General features: G+C 38.6%; 1 protein-coding gene across 5 annotated transcripts in view; it reads right to left on the bottom strand.

Annotated features, from left to right (window-relative positions):
- Positions 1-1,294: 1,294 nt before the first annotated feature.
- KATNAL1 (katanin catalytic subunit A1 like 1) overlaps positions 1,295-16,467 on the bottom strand; it is a 55,659-nt gene continuing 40,486 nt past the window's right edge. For 4 of the 5 annotated variants that reach the window (XM_040267509.1, XM_040267508.1, XM_040267510.1 and 1 more), the window contains 5 exons: positions 15,922-16,080; positions 15,076-15,202; positions 12,934-13,068; positions 7,110-7,236; positions 5,281-5,943 (listed from right to left, as the gene is read on the bottom strand). In XM_040267509.1, the coding sequence (XP_040123443.1) occupies positions 5,745-5,943; positions 7,110-7,236; positions 12,934-13,068; positions 15,076-15,202; positions 15,922-16,080 (747 nt within the window). In that variant the 3' untranslated portion in view covers positions 5,281-5,744. Of the gene's footprint in view, positions 5,944-7,109; positions 7,237-12,933; positions 13,069-15,075; positions 15,203-15,921; positions 16,081-16,467 lie in introns of all 5 variants that reach the window. The other variant, XM_040267507.1, reaches the window with a different exon arrangement.

The following is a 16,467-nucleotide window of genomic DNA, read 5'->3' as shown; positions in this document are numbered from 1 at the left end:
TTTTAGAAAGCTTTTAATAAAAGCCAATTAAAAATAGATAAGCATATGAAAAGATATTTGACCTGATGTCACTAGAGAATTCAAAATTGAAACAGCACTGAGAACCCAGGAGACCCCTGTTAGCATGGCACAACGAGAACCCCGACAACACCAAATGCCCGTGAGGATGCCAAGCCACAGGGACCCTCACTCACGGCTGCTGGGGATGCAAATGGTGCAGTCACCTGGAAAGGCAGCCTGGCGGTTTCTGACAAAACTGAACATAACTCTTAACCACACACTCCAGCAACTGTCCTCTCAAGTATGTACTCAAATGAGTCGAAAACTTACGTCCACACAAAATGCTGAGCAGGAATGTTGACAGCAGTTTTGTTCATGAATGTTGAAGCCTGGGAGCAACCAAGATGTCCTTTCAGTGGGTGATGGATGACCAGACTGGCACATCCATGTAATGGAATATTATTCCCTGATGAAGAGAAATGAACCATCAGCCACAAAAAGACAAGGAGGAATCTTAAATGCATACGGCTAAGTGAAAGAAGCCTGTCTAAAACAGGCACGTGCTGTGCGACTGCAGCTATATGGCCTCCTGGAAAAAGGCAAGCTGTGGACACAGCAGAAAGATCACTGGGTGCAGGGGTGAAGAGAAGGGGCAAAGGTGAGGATTTTGGGTCAGTGACACTATCCGTGTGACACTGTAATGGTGGGTTTACGACATGATGCTTTTGTCAAACCTGGTGAAGTGAAATGTAAACTGTGAACTTTAGTAATAATCAATATTGATCCAACTAAAACAAGTCAATCACACTGAAGTGAAGATACTGATAAAAGGGAAAATGGCGGGGTGAGGTGAGGATGGAAGAACTATATGAGAACTCTACTGACACACAAGCTTAATTTTTCTGTAAACATAAAACTGCTCAAAAAATAAAGCCTGTGAATTTTAAAAAGAAATAGTTTTTGAGGATTCATAAAATAAGACATAGACACCCAAAAAATTCACCTTATGGAACACCCACTTTGCAAAATGGTCCTACACAAGGAAGACAAATGTATTTGTTAAAACAGAATTAACTGAAAAGCCATTCTTATCTTACCTGTATCAAGCCTGAAATTATTAGCATAATGCATGGCAAACACAAAATAACGGGTTTACAATGTGTGATTTTATAAGAACTGAAACTCTGGAAAAAAGTCATCCCTTGTTGCGAGGGATTTGTTATTCCCACTGGTGCCAAAAAGTGGACTAGAGACTGTAGATCAAACATGAACCACAAAGAAAACACCAACAAGCCACACTCTAGAAATTTATTACCAAATTACACTCTATGCACAGACACAGCTCAGCTAGTGAAACTAGCGACGTGGCCACACAAAATGTAAGGAAAAGCACATCTAATAAATACAATTTGGAAACATCTTTTTAAGTTAGGTTCAAAACACTGGGACACAGACACTGAAATGAAAATCTTAACAGAACACCAACGGTCACAGCACAGAGTGACCTTACTGGACACTGTGTCCGCACAGCGTTAACCGAGGGCATCAGTTGCTGCCGTGTGAATGGACGTGTCGCGTGCCCACCTGTGTGTGTCATCACGAAGCACTCAGGTCCTTGTACAGGAAGGGTTAGGTCCTTGCCACAAGAGTGTGTATTTATGAAGCTATTGAGAACGTGCACTGTGTCTGAAACTTCTCCTTGAACGGAAGCACAGGTGGTGAAGCCGCCGTGACAGAGGTGGGAAGACTAATGTAGACGTTCGCAGAGGCTTCACCTGGAGGGTGTGGCTTTGCCAGAGGAAGAACCACTAGCATTTTCAATTAAACTTTCAGTGTTAAAAAAAAAAAAAAGTGAGTGAGAGAGGAGAGAGAAGGAAGCAATTCAAGAAACAAATCTGCCTACATGATGAACTGAATTTCAACATGGTTCAGTTCATTCCCACGTGAAACTAAGCTTGCTGAACTGAGGTAGACTCCGGTAATGACGTGCAAAGACTCAGGTTTTCCAAAGGGCAATATTTAGTCATTTTAGAGCTTGCATAACAAAAGTGTGTTTTATAATTTTGAACATAAAATCAGAGTCCTTTCATAGGAGGAAAACCTCCATATTAATTCCCTATTTGTTGTGCCAAATTTCCATAAATGTACAGAAACGTACACACTGCTGGTGATAAAGCAGAATCTAGGTTATTTTTATATATATAAAATAAAATCAATCAAGAAATGAGAAAGGTAAAATAAAAAAACTAAATCTGATGACATTACCTTCATATTTTTCCTGTTTTTATTAACAAGTCAACTGGAAATTTAGAAATATCCCTAAAGTTAAAGAGTTGTTCAAAGCCAAAAAAAAAAAAACTAATAAAAATGCAAAGAATTATTGTCAATTTGTGAATGTTTAACAACATAAGTGTTACTTAGGGGCTTTATTTTTTAAATATTCATATCGCTTCCACAAGAGAAAACAACATTAAAAGCAAATGTCCTAAAAAATTAAATAAATAAGTATAAAAAGCCTAATTTAAAAGTATAAATAAGTAAACACAGTAATTATAATGTGGTTTTAGCTTTTTCTGAAAAAAAAAAAAAAAGTTAGCAGCAATGAGACTAAAACATTTGGGGTTTAAATATCTGAATTCCTCCAATATGCCTTCCAACTGTAATTCCTACCCTTTTCGATTGTGACAGATTTTTAAATTCACATAAATATTATGTACATCACAAAGTAAGTAGTATATATAGTATATAAACAAATCTATACAATCAAAACAGTTATGGAACAGAAGATACAAAACGAATGTTAAAGAATGATTACCATTGCTTCCTTATGTGGTTTAAGTGGCCCTTTCTTGGAAAAGGCCAGCAATTACCCTTAGTATTCTATGCCTATCACACAGGAAATACTCTAAGGTGACTTATCATTTGCAAGAGAAACGGAAGTGTGGGAATCTATTATGCCAAGACTCAATGATCAAAACAACCTGAAGGAGCCAAATCCCACAGGACAAGCAACGCCTGCCTCGTCCTTCAATGGACCTCAAAGTCCTTGGGGGTCAGGAGAGTAAAAACAGAACAGTGTCAGCTGATCTATGATCCTCATCATGGATTCAGCAGCGTATACAGAAACCTCCCAGAAAAGAATTCAAACAAACTCAGGCTGTTCAAAACCTACAGCATCAATAATGTCATGTTTCAAAGAGTCAGCCTACACGTAGCAAAGTGGAAAAGTGACAATTATATTGAAAATCTGGGCGGTGTATTTTTCCTGGTGTAGCAGCTATATGTTTGTTTACAGTAGATTCACCAGACACTTGCTCATTTTTTTGAATAATTAGTGATTTCAGCCTACTTTTTGACAGTCAAATATCACATCATAAAAAGTGCAATCTCCAGAGCCCAAACAAAGCCCCCACAGGCAGCTAGAACATAGCATGCTACTTCTTCCAAGCTGTCCTGGCATTTTTGGAGGCAGAGGTCCAAGCCCAACATGTATCTGGTCATTCGGGAATGCTCACGATGCTGCTGACTAGAAGACAAAATCTGGGACGCCAATGTCTACTTTCCACTTGGATTTATAGAAGGTTTCAGCCATTTGTCTGGCACATTTCATGAATATTAATTTCCTTTTAAAAACAAAGGAATTATGCAAGCAAAATGTTTGCAGTAAACATGTAACAGGTTTACAGGTTCTCCATAATTACATGTGTACATGTTCACAATAAACATGTAGCTTGGGAAATGGCAAAAATGGTTCTTGTAAACAGCCAGGTCTATAATAGTTGTATTGTTCAAGCAAATGGATTCCAGTTCTAATTTTAAAGCAAATTTGAAGAGAGAAAAACTTTTATATATTATCTTTCCAAAGCACACACAGGTTACGGTGCCTTTCATTTTCATTAGCTAGAACCAGGATCCTTTAAGGGGTTAAGACATACAAAGCATTCACCATCCTCTGACAGAGAAACCAGGGAAGTAAAAAAGCACACACGATTGACAGAACACAGTGAAGACAAGCTCCCAGGAACTAATCAACTGACAGTTTTTTAAAAAACCACAATTACCATGTTATTATGCATGAAGAAGTCAGGAAACATTGAAACAGAAGCCAAGACAAATAACATAAAATCTAGAAATATGGTCTAACTAATCAACTAACATATACAAAACTTTTGGCAATCAAAACACTAAGGTTTTAATGATGACCCCTAGGACTTCATGAAAAAAATAAGCTACTGGCTGGCAATAGTCTGCAAGATTATGTCAGTGGGATTATTTCTTCATTTTAAAAGTTCATGAATAAAAGGAATTAAGATGAACTAATTCAATTAAAATAAAATCATGATATCTCATGATTTTAACTCTTCTAATCTATGCCTCAGAGGAAAGGGGGAGGGCAATTTAAAGCATCAGATGAATATTGCAGGTCAGAGTCAGACTTATCTAAAAATTACATAGCTCTTAGTAGGGGAAAAGCTCCTAAGTTGTTAAAAGTTATCTTCAACTGTCAAAAAAGCTATATTATTTTTAGTTAAACTATTAGCTACTGTCTAAAATTGAAAATTCAGGATACCATCCAATACAAATTTTTTTAAAGCTTGACTATCAAAGCATAGGTTGCCCAGTCAAAATAACGCAATTTTTTAAAGCTAACATTTGGCTACTCAAAACTAGATACACAGCCTCTCTTTTTCTGGCCTCCTTCTTCTCTAATTCCTGCTGAAGTGAATGAGCAAGGCTGATTTCTAACCTAACCTTAGTGTGCGTACAAGCACTCAACCTAGACAAAGAATGGTTTCTAAATATTCAACCGAACATCATTCATTACGCATGATGCTATTTTGTTAATAAACAAGCTGTCCAGAAAACCATAAAGAGTTTGCTTTGTTTTGCATTAGCCACAAGAGAGTGGACTTGTTTAGAATACCAAAGCATTTATTTAGAATACGAAAGGCAAATTCAGCAAAAAACAATGTTAGAGCAAGGGTTATCTGTTGAACTTATTGAAAGAAGAGTGAAAACAAACTCAGAAGTCTAGAACGAAGAGGAAGGTCTTATGCAAACATGATACTTTTCCCGCCCTTTCAATATGAAGTACTGCCAGCAAAAATACTCCAGACCAGAGGAGCCACCTGGCAAGATGATTCAAAAACCACAAAGCATGAAGCTATACACCCCCACAAAGCTCAATAAGTGATTAAATAGCTAGTAGAGGAAATGGTGAGGGAAGGGAAGGTAAACATTCAAACGGTGTAACAGCCTCTAACAGTAGTGGCTGAATGCTGAAGGTTTAACTAGCAGATGCATTATTTATTCCAAAACTATCACTCTTCACAACAAGGAACAGATCTGACACAAACCCAGTTTTGATGCTAAAAGTCAACAGAAACAGGTCCTTCATGTTCAGAGCAAAGAAGAGGAAAAAAAGCTGCAAAGTCAGAAACAGAGTTCCTTCCAGATGTTCTGTAAACAATTTCTACAACAGCACATGGGTCACTTTCTTCAGCCCTCCACACTCTGGTGCGGGTTTGCAATCGGGACGCACGGATATGTGAATGTCAGGCTCTCTATGCAGGCTTTTCCTATTTCTCAACTACATGTGTACTCTTCGTGATTTTAAATTGTTTTCCTTTCAGAGAAAAATCTCTCCAATGAAAAGTTCCAAACCTGTTTAAAAAAAAAAATTTGCTGGAATTTCTTCACATTTTATAGACAAAAACACCAGAAATGAAAGAGCTGACAGAAATTCAAGCAGATCCAAATTCTGCCATCCACTTTTCATATTTCTCTAAGTCTGCTGCAGAGACAGACTTTGCGATTTTCCTAAGAGCCAGCTCAAAGTCTCCTCTGGTCACGGGCATTTGAAGCTCCTCTTTAGAGAGGGCACGGATCTCTTCTGGGCTGAGACCATTGATTCGCCGTCTCATGGCCATTAAGGATGCATCCCTAGAAACAGACCAGGATCATGAGAATTTACTGCTGTGAATGTTTCAGACACATCAATTATGATAGAGTTAAGGGAACACATTCAAAAGATCATTTTTAAATGTTTTTACAATGCCGCTCAGAATTTTCTACTTCAGAGACATTCTGAGGGTTCAGGAAAGGTGAAGACAGGATGCTAAGGACTTAACCATAAAAGGGACTGTTAGTGAATCCTAAAAGTTTAGGGTGGGCTCAGATGGTGCTGAATTTTCTTTTCCCTCACTTGCTCCTCACAGACAGCCTAGAAGTCTAGGAAACCGAAGGGGAATTATGAAATACTGAATTGTGGACTTGGAAATAAATATAAGGCTAATGTTAGGATAACTTAAATCTTATGCCAGTTTGTCTACAATCTAAGCAGAGGAAGAAAAGTCAAGAACCTTTCTCCCTGGAGCATGAATATACGTACATACAGTAGATATGGAGTTCCCCACAGGGAGTATTTGTGGGCAAGTGAAGAAGTAAAATCTGGCTTCTCCAGATCCTATTTTCAACTCTATTTGATCACTTGTAAATAATTATGCAGGTTAAGTAGACAATGACTGCTCACAAGATAGCTAACAGGCAGCCAAGCCAATCAAAAGTTCACATTTTTATACATTTTACTATAGTAATAGTAGAAGCTATTATGAGCTTACTGAGTGCCACTAAACTTAGATGCACACAGAAAAGTAACAGTAGAAAAAATGAATAACATAGATATCACAGTTTTTACTGATGTCAATTTAAGTGTTGTCAGGAAAGTACTAAAAAAAAATCCTCTTGAGTGATGTGAACTGTCTAAAAGTTATGTTACTAAACTGAAAGGGATATTTACATATATATATATATATATATATATATATATTAAATTGATCACTTTTCTTCATCTGTGTGTAGTAAAATAATGCCAACCCAAACTAAATGATATTATTTTATGTTGATGTAGCGAGGCTCCAATTTAGGGCTAAATAATCTCAGGTTGTCGAAGTTATTATTACCAAGTTAGGCAAAACAATTTCTTAAAAATCAAAGGCTATACAAGGTGAACATATTGTTATATAACTATTCATCTAACAATGACCAATGAAGTTTCACAGAAAACAACAAATACAAAAAGGTCACAGATCATTAAAGAAAAAAAATACCTGCAAACATTAGTTATATCAGCACCAGAGTACCCCTCAATCTTCTCTGCTATATCTTCCAGTTGAATATCTGGATCCAGCTCAACTTCACGAAGATTGATTTTCAGAAGCTCAGTTCTTCCTTTTGCTGTTAAAAGATTTTTTTGCTATTGTTAGATATTTTACTTTACAAATCATTTTGTTAAGAAATCATCTATTAACATTCAGGAAAAGAAGCAGAGTCTAATGCAAAGAAGAGTAAATAACTCTGAGTCCACAGATAATTACTGATTTACCCCATGACTTGTGGAATCATGTAACTTCCTGTGGGCCTTAGCTGCAATGACTCATAACTGAAACAAACCTTGGAGTTTTCCTAAAAGATTGTGAAGACACTTGCCATGAGAACAAAAGGTCTGAGATCCTTAAAACATTAGTATTCTAGCACCAGAAATGCTTTTGTAAAAACAAAAATGTATTTAGCCTAGTTTTATGAAATTAGAGTGCACGGAGTATAATTCCTGAGTTACTCTGCTCATCTTCTAGTACGACACAGGAAAAGCTTTCTAGAACTCTAATCGGTATTTTTTTTTAAACTTAGTTTTCTTTTCCTAGAAATCAGCAATTGGCACAAAACACTTATCAATATATATATATTTTTTAATGGAGAGCCAGCTCACAGACATTCGTTGTTCCAATGTGACTGAAAATGTGTATGAAGTAAGCCGAAACAAACTACAGACTTTTTAATATAACCAATCTTGCTGTTTTACCACCAGTTTTTGTGGCAAATCTGCTTAATACAGTATACTAAAATGATGCAAAATTAGTTCAGATGTGGCTCTCTATTATTTTCTAATAGGCAAAATGAAATTTAGTTCTCTCAATTTTTATTTTGAAAATTTTAAATTTTCAAGTAAAAACAGAATCAGTGAACGCCATCTACCTTTCTTTAGATCTCCCAGTCGTCACCCAGTTATCACCCCCTTGCCTTCTCCTCGAATCCCCTACCTTATCAGCTGTTAGGAGCTAGAGGCATCACAACACTGTGCCTTAAATTACCCAGCAGTGTCTCCTAGGAACAAAGGTATCCATACAATCATCTCACTAAGCAGGAAATTTAACACTGGTACATGAGGATTATCTAATACACAATCCAGACTGAAATGTCCACATTTGTCCCAGGCTTTCATTCCTTTCTTAAAGACCTAAATTACAGATGGCATTAAGTTATTGTCTCTTTAGTTTTCTTCAGTCTAAAACAGTTCCCCAGTGTTGCTCTGTTTGTGCTGTCTTTCACAACACTGACAATTCTCTCGCAGATGATCTTACAGAGTTACGGCATTCCAATAAAACACTCCATCAGGTACATTTGAACCTGACAGGCAGATAGATATGAAAATGTTAATGGAAAGAACCAAGAATAACCAAAATACTCTGGAAGAAAAAACGCAAGGTGGGAGGAACTGCTCTACTACAGAGCAATAAGATTCAAATCTCTGTAACACTCTTGCAGAGGCAGATGAACAGATCCAGGAGAGAGAACAGGAAGCCCAGAAGCAGAGCAGGGCATACAGTGTGGACACCTGATTCAGGCAGTGGGAGAAAAAGGCGTCTTCTCAATAAATGACACCAGAAGTGACTATTCACAGAAGGTAAAAAATGAAATTGGGTCATACCTCACCATACATAAAAATCAGTGCCAGATGTATTACTGATCTAAATATAAGATGCAAATTCATAAGCATTTCAGAAGCTAAAGCAGGAATCTATCCTAATGACCTCAGAGTAAGTATTCATAAGACATAAAAGAAATCGATTACAAACAAAAAGACTAATAAACTGACCATATTAAAATCAGGAACTCCTGTTCATCAAAAGACATGGCTTATAAACTCAGTGAAAACACACAATCTACAGAGTTTGAGAAATACTTACAACAGACTAAACAAAAAACTTTTATCTAAAATAGTTAAAGAATTCCTACAAATCAGTAAGAAAAAGTCCGACCACCTAATAGAAAAATGGGCAAAAAACTTGAACACATATATCACAAAATCCAAATGGCCAATCAATAAAGGAAAAGATGTTCAAATTCCTTAATAGTAAAAGAAAGACAAAGTAAACCACAATAAGCACTGGTACACATTTAGAAGTCTGACAAGACTGGGCAATGGAGAAATGTACACTATGGGAGCTCTCATATGCTGCTGGGAGGAATGTACATAGAGCAACCACTTTGGAAGACAGACTGGAATTATCTGCTGATGTTTCAGCTATGTTACACGACCCAGCAATTCGCTCCTAGGACAGAATGCTCCATCATGGCCTAAGGAAACTTAGGCACTGGCACCACTACAGCCTAAAGAAGAACGTTCAGAGCAGCACAGCAGCCTAAACCTGGAAATAAGCACTAACATCCATCAAATAACATGATGGGTAATTGTGGTATGACCGCATAACGGATATTATGGGCTGAACTGTGTCCCCGCTAAATCCTTAAGTTGAAACTCTCGGCTCCAATGCAGTTGGTAGCACTCCACACACAGCAGGTGGATGTTAGAGAATGAACATCACTTTGCTCTCTTAGTCCCGATGCTAGAACATAGCTGTGTTTGTAAACCAGAATGTTTTACTGTGGCCTGAGCTAAGAACTTAAAACACTGAGTTTAACCTAACGTGTTCTTCCACAGAAATAAAACTCCCAACAGCCAACTTCAAGGAACTCTGGGGCCTAAGCCTGCTCCTACGTGAGGGCCTGAAGCTCGCAGCATGCTCCTCTCCCCCAGTGACCGTGACGTGGGGAAAGTAACTTCTGACACTGGTTCTATCCATGATTTCTTAGAAGAGTCTAAGTAGGATTTATCATCTCTATAAAACCGAATTAATGATACTTAATAACCTTGTGAAAGGATTTAATGAGGGGTTAATGTGGTAACAACAGTATAAAGAACTGTCAACGCTACATGACCAAGTTAGTACACATTTGAAATTTAAATAAACACTCTCAGATGGATCACACACTTGTAGTAACAATTCTTCTCGAGTACCGGAGGCTGTCCAGCAGGGCGGGTAACCAGCATGTGCTCCACGGCCGGGCACACATCCAGCTCTGCTGCCCTGGGAGGACACCTAACCCTCAGGGCTTCAGGCTCTAACGAGGAAAGGTGAGAAGTGACCTCACAAGCCTCGCGCCATGAGCTAATACCTGAAAGGCACAGCCCACGGGCGGCATGCAGTAAGTGGTCACTGTCCCACCACCCCCAGTCAATCAACAAACAGGACTAGAGGGAGACAGAGAAAGCCAGAGCCCGTCTATAAAGGACCAACTGGGAGACGGACAACACAGAGGAAATGGCCAAGGGAGTGGAGCCCACACAGGGAGAGGGGCCAGGGCAAAGAAGACCTCAAAGAACCAGTGTGTTTCCACTGACTCAGAAAAACCAATAAAGTTTAAATAGAAAGGAAGAGAGAAAACACCCTGGGAAATGACAGCACTGTAAACCATGACATGAAGGTAGGAAGAAGCACGCGTGGAAAAAAATCTAAGTAGAAAAGTGCAACAGAATACTAAGAAACACAAACAGACACAAAAAAGAAAGATAGGTATTGAAAAGAGAGCTTAAAAGAAGTGCTCTAACTCTGATGTAATAGGAAATAAGAATCATTTGGAGTCTAAGAGACTCTGTGATGCCCTGGTGGTTTAGGGAGGTGAGTCTAAAAGCAAAGCATAACTAAATGAAGGTGCTGGAGAAAGGCGGTTGTCAGGCCGACAGGAATTGCTGCCGTCATTCAAACGCATCAAGTATTCAGTGAGTGGCCAAGCTCCACCCGAGCCTGTGACCTGACTTCCTCCTTCTGTTGGCCACGCCAGACGGTAGTCACCAAGACGGTGTGACAGCCTCTCACCCACATGCACTTCTACAACGTGGTGTCCACCCCCACCCACTGGTGGTCTCATTCCCCTCCACTTGAAAATGGGTGGGCTTGTAAATGCTTCTACCCAGGGTACCAAGAGGTGACACTACCTGACCTCCACGGCCAGCTCAAAAAAAAACTGCACTGTCTACCTTTTCCAGTGGAACAATCACACCTGGGGCCCTGAGCTACCATGTATGAAATGTGATCAGCTGAGGCCGCCATGCCTGAACAAGCCCGGGCCACGTGGAATAATCCCAAATAACACACAGAGGTGCTCCACCTGAGGCCCCAGGCCTCCGCCCCAGGTAGAGACACTCCAGATAAGTCAGGCTCCAGCATGGAATCACCTCCTCTGCTGACCTTCCAGCTGTGACCCCAGATATGAGGGGACACACACACAGCATCCCTGCGTGCCCTATCCAAATTCCTGATCCACAGACTGTGAGCAAAACAAGACTGTTTGCAATGGCAAGAGTAACCCATCCACTGCCTTTCCTTGCCATCAAGTTCTAATTGCCTCTCAATCTTAAAGAAATCTGCATATTTCTTTATGTAAATTACATAACTTACAATATGCCTTTTTGGGTGGCTTTTCTTGTTTTATCTATTTTCATTCCTGTTCTTCTTGCCTTTTCCAACTAAAAACGTCTTTTCATGTCATAGATTTTGTTCATAAAATGTCCTTCAATTTTTTTAACTTTCTAAATCTACTTTTCTTTCCATTCTTTTTACTCTAGATTTCTAAACCGTTCTTTCAGGCCTGTTGTCTTCCCACATTTCTTTATGGTTCTGTCTCTTCCACACCCTTTACCCATCAGATTCCACACCCTTCTATCCCACCAGATTATCCCACAAATAGCTATCTACTCATTTTCAAGCAGTCATGCCTCTGTTTCCATCCTTCTCTATGGAAATTTAGTGAAAAATGCAACCTCCTCTCCCCTCAGCATCTCAGTCAGAATTTACTATTCTTCATTTCTGCCCCAAAAGAGTGCGCAACCCCAGTATCACGTGCTCCCTGGTTTCACTGCAGTTAAACTGGGTAGGTGTATGGCTCCCTTCCAACCATACAGGAACACTCTGAGGACAAGGGTCACACATCTTTATACTGACATGATACCTAGTAATACCTAATAATAAATGTCCTTCAAATAGCAAAGAGCTAAATAAACACCTGTGAAATTAATTAACACAGATGGAAGAAGTTAGAAATAGTGGAGTTCTGATTATGATTATTCGTTTGGGAGCCCTTGAGGAGAAAGCAATTTCTCCAGTCCTATGGTCACGAGGTACACATGTTCAGACTAGTAGTGAGCAAAGAGAAGCACCTACAAGCCACTACCCATGATGGACATAACCTTTTCATACAGGAAAATAAGTTTAGGAAAAAAATCTCAATAGTCAACCAGCTCTCTGTTCTCCAATATTTCAAAGAAAGCTGAATCTATGCCTTTGTACCATCAGCTCGTATCTTTCCCCCCCAAGCTAGGCTTTCCCCAGCAGTTTATAAAATTCTGTTATCAATTATCTTTCTAATTATATATTTTCTCTCACACAGGAGTACTGGGTAAGTACGTCGAGGATCTAAGACAGCAGAGAGCACCGTATAAGCACACAAATATCAGCTATTACACCTGGGTCTGGGACCTCGGGAACACTGGTCAGCTGTGAAGTGGGATCAACACTCCCTACCTAACAGGGTTGTATTAGTGTTAAATAAAATAAAGCATGTTCCATGGGGGGAAAAAACACCACCACCCTGAATGTAAGAAACTTCACTGTAGCTTCTGTCTCCAAAATAGCAAATTGGTTATTTATAAACTTCTATAAGCAGAATGTCAAAAGAACGAGGACTTAGAGAAACAGAGAAAGGTAACACGGAGTAAAAGAAAGATCAAAATAGAATAAAAGGAAGGCATCATACCTGTTGGCAGAGGTATATATATCCTTTTTTCTAATCTCCTCCGCAATGCTTCGTCAATGTCCCATGGGAAATTAGTGGCAGCCAATACCATGACCATTTTGGAAGGATCATCATTCTCCAAAGCTCCTCCGACTCCTATGGACAAGGGTAAAGAAGAGCATTTTTCTTACAGTCCCTTATTCTTCCATTCAACCAGTACTTCTAAGCATCAGCTATAGGCTTGGTGGGAGGCTCAGTGACAAACATGATGTGGTCCTTCTCACCTGTGTGGTGTCAGAGACCAGACAGATCCACAGAGAAGACAAAGAGGTACAAGAATTCCCATAGTCTATTGCAGAAGTCTAATCTGATAAGAAAACCTAATTTTTTTCTGTAATCTTTTTTGTGTGTTTTTCCTCTGCAAAGAGGAGGCAAGGGAGATTATGCTGTTTTACCACTTTATTTATTTTTTTTAATCAAGAATTTTTAGTTATTACTCTGTTTTTCTCGAAAAAGGAGAACAGAATAGGGTTCACATTTATCTAATACTAGCATGCAATCATAATTTTAAGAGACATTATACTGCAATAATTTTGTCCTTCTAATATATAAGTGACTGAGAAAAAATAAGAAATTTAAGAATGAATGTAATAATCAATTGTTACTGAAAATAACCATTTCTTTTTACATAAAACCAAATATATGTACACAGGGTCTATCTTCTCAGAATTAAAATTTTAGAACAAAAAACCAGGTTTACAGAATGGAAACTCTGGCAAATAAACAATAAACAAAAAAAATTATCAAAAACTCACAAACTTTATTGATATGAATTTTGAGTCTGATATAACAAAGTAGTAGATTTAAAACAACTTAATTCAATGGTATTTTCTTAATAAATTACTAAACTCTTATTTCAATCATTATCATAAAGAGTTAAGCTGTCCAACTAATGGTCACAAATACCCAGCAATAAAATTCAGCTACTAAACTTGTATTTGGTGAGGTTTTTAAATGTTCTGTGTGTTTTGCTCCTCCTCCCTCCTTGCAAAAAAATACAATACAGACTTTCCTTTCTTTTATACTTCAACAGACACAAAAATGGTGAACTCACTGAGGGAAGGGCCTCCTAGTACTGAATTATTTTATACCTCTTACAGTGCCTGGCAATCAGAGTCACATATCTCTAAAGAGTAGCTCTGGGCCCATTACTCTCTTCCTCCAATTGCTCCCCAAAGCCTTTCCTTCTTAATCTGAATAACTTCTGCCAATACTTCAAAGCCCCTTGGCTATTCCCTTCTGTGACTCCCTTCGTCGGGGTGGTACCCCTCCTACTGTGTTTTCACTACACTCAGAGTTTAGTTCTACTACAGAACTAGCGATATATTGTAATTGTCTATGAAGTGCCTGCTTCTCAGCTATAACAGTGGTTCTCAAACTTTTTGGTCCCAGAATCCTTTTTACACCTTTGAAGATTACTGAGCTTCAAAGAGTTTTTGTGTGTGTGGAGTATATCAATATTCAACACTTATTATTAAAAACTAATACTGAGACTTAAAAAATATTAATTCATTTTAACAATAAAAATACATTATTAACATAATTAACATATTTTATGAAAAATAACTTTTTTAAAACCAAAAATAATTAGTAAGAAGGCTGGCATTTTTTTTTTTTTTGCATTTCTGCAAATCTCTAATGTTTGACTCAACAGAGAAGAGGTGGATTCTCATATCTGCTTCAGCCTTTCACCTACTGTGATATTCTACATGTCTTATACCCTCTGAAAGTCTCCACTGCTTTGCTTACAAAAGAATGAGAGTGAAAAAAGTAAGTAACATCTTGATATTATTATGAAAATAGTTCAGCATTTGCACACCTTTTAGGAGTTTTAAAGACCTCTGGGACCCTGGACCACATCTCTGAACAGTAAGCCCCTTGAAGGCCATGACATTCCTTTTCTTTGTAACCTCAGAACCTGAAACAGTACAAGTATGCAGCAGATGCCTTCTGAGTGCATGAAGAAATGAACAAGTGGGTGGATGAACAAATAAACTCCAGCGGTCTTCTGGTCCATTCACTGAGAATTTCCAGAAAATCAATCTACACAAAATTCAAAAAGGAACTAGAATAGTTTTGAGGCATTAATTAAGTATTAATTACCATCCATCTGAATGAGCAGCTCAGACTTGACTCTGCGACTTGCCTCATGTTCATCAGAGGTTCCTCTTCGACTGCAGATAGAATCTATCTCATCGATGAAGATCGTGGTCGGGGCATAAAACCTAGCCTTTGTGAAAATATTTGAAAGATCATTTAATGATCTCATAAAATAAACTGAATTTCTAAAATGCCATTTTCCTCCATCTAAAACAACAGTAAAAAAGAGCAGAAATTTCTCATTGCTTTAATGCCACTCTTTGGTTACTGATATGTTAATCATATCAAAAAAAGGAAAATCCTAAAAATAAAAGATAAGTTGTACAGTTGGTGAAGTCAGGTGACAGATACACGAGGATTCATGGTCCTATCTTTCTACTTCTGTGTTTGAAAATTTCCATAATACAAAACGCTCCTAAAGATAAATCATCAATGTATCCTCAAATATATATTTCTAAGTAACTATTGCAAATGTTTATGAAAAAGGAACAAACTTTAATGACAGATCAATTCCTAATTGGTTTTCAAAATATATTTTAAAATATACTTCTGCTTAATCAGCTCATTAGAGAGCCAGAAATATCCTGCAAACTACATACATTTCCCAAGTCTCTTCTAGCCCGCCTGGATGGGGTGCCACAGAGCTCCAACCACAGGGAGGAATGCAAGCTGAAGACACCTGAGCCACTCCACAAAACTCACCACCCCCTGTCCTACCAGTGTCAAGAACTCTGAAACAAGGACACTTGACCTTTTTTAAAAAGATACCTAGGTGAATGGATCTAGGTAACAGGGATACCATGTGCCTATACAAACGGGACCCTGAAATCCAAACACATCATCACTCACCATTTCAAACAACAGACGAACCAGCTTCTCAGACTCGCCTCTGTATTTCGACGTCAGTGTGGAGGAGGAGACGTTGAAGAAGGTCGTGCCGCACTCAGTGGCCACGGCTTTGGCCAGCATGGTCTTACCAGTGCCCGGGGGCCCAACCATCAGCACTCCCTGGAATTCCAGAGGATGTACTGAGTTATCAGATTGAAATAATGTACATGGAACTCTTCCCATCAAAAGAGAAGTTCAACTGTCACTGTAAAATCTTGGTGCATTTGACATGTTTCATTTTATAGACAGAGAAAACTGAAATGATGAATCGCTTCACAGAATGTCTCAAAGGTATTAGAGGTACTCAGAGCTGGGCTAACAATGGGCTCAGACAACAAGGAATTGCCTGGGTCATCTGGAGAGGCCCTGGCAGAAGACAAACATGGATGTTCTTGGGCACAGCTTAGGACTGACTGCTCTGTTTAAGCAATGAAAACAGATGACATTTTCTACCACATGGAGCAGAATTATATATCCTCTGCCCTCCTTAGGCACAAAACCTATCTT

This window comes from Oryx dammah, unplaced genomic scaffold (genome assembly GCF_014754425.2).
Source record: "Oryx dammah isolate SB20612 unplaced genomic scaffold, SCBI_Odam_1.1 HiC_scaffold_24, whole genome shotgun sequence".
Lineage (NCBI taxonomy): Eukaryota > Metazoa > Chordata > Mammalia > Artiodactyla > Bovidae > Oryx > Oryx dammah.
The sequence above is the reverse complement of the archived record's forward strand: the minus strand, read 5'-3'. Positions and strand labels throughout refer to the sequence as shown.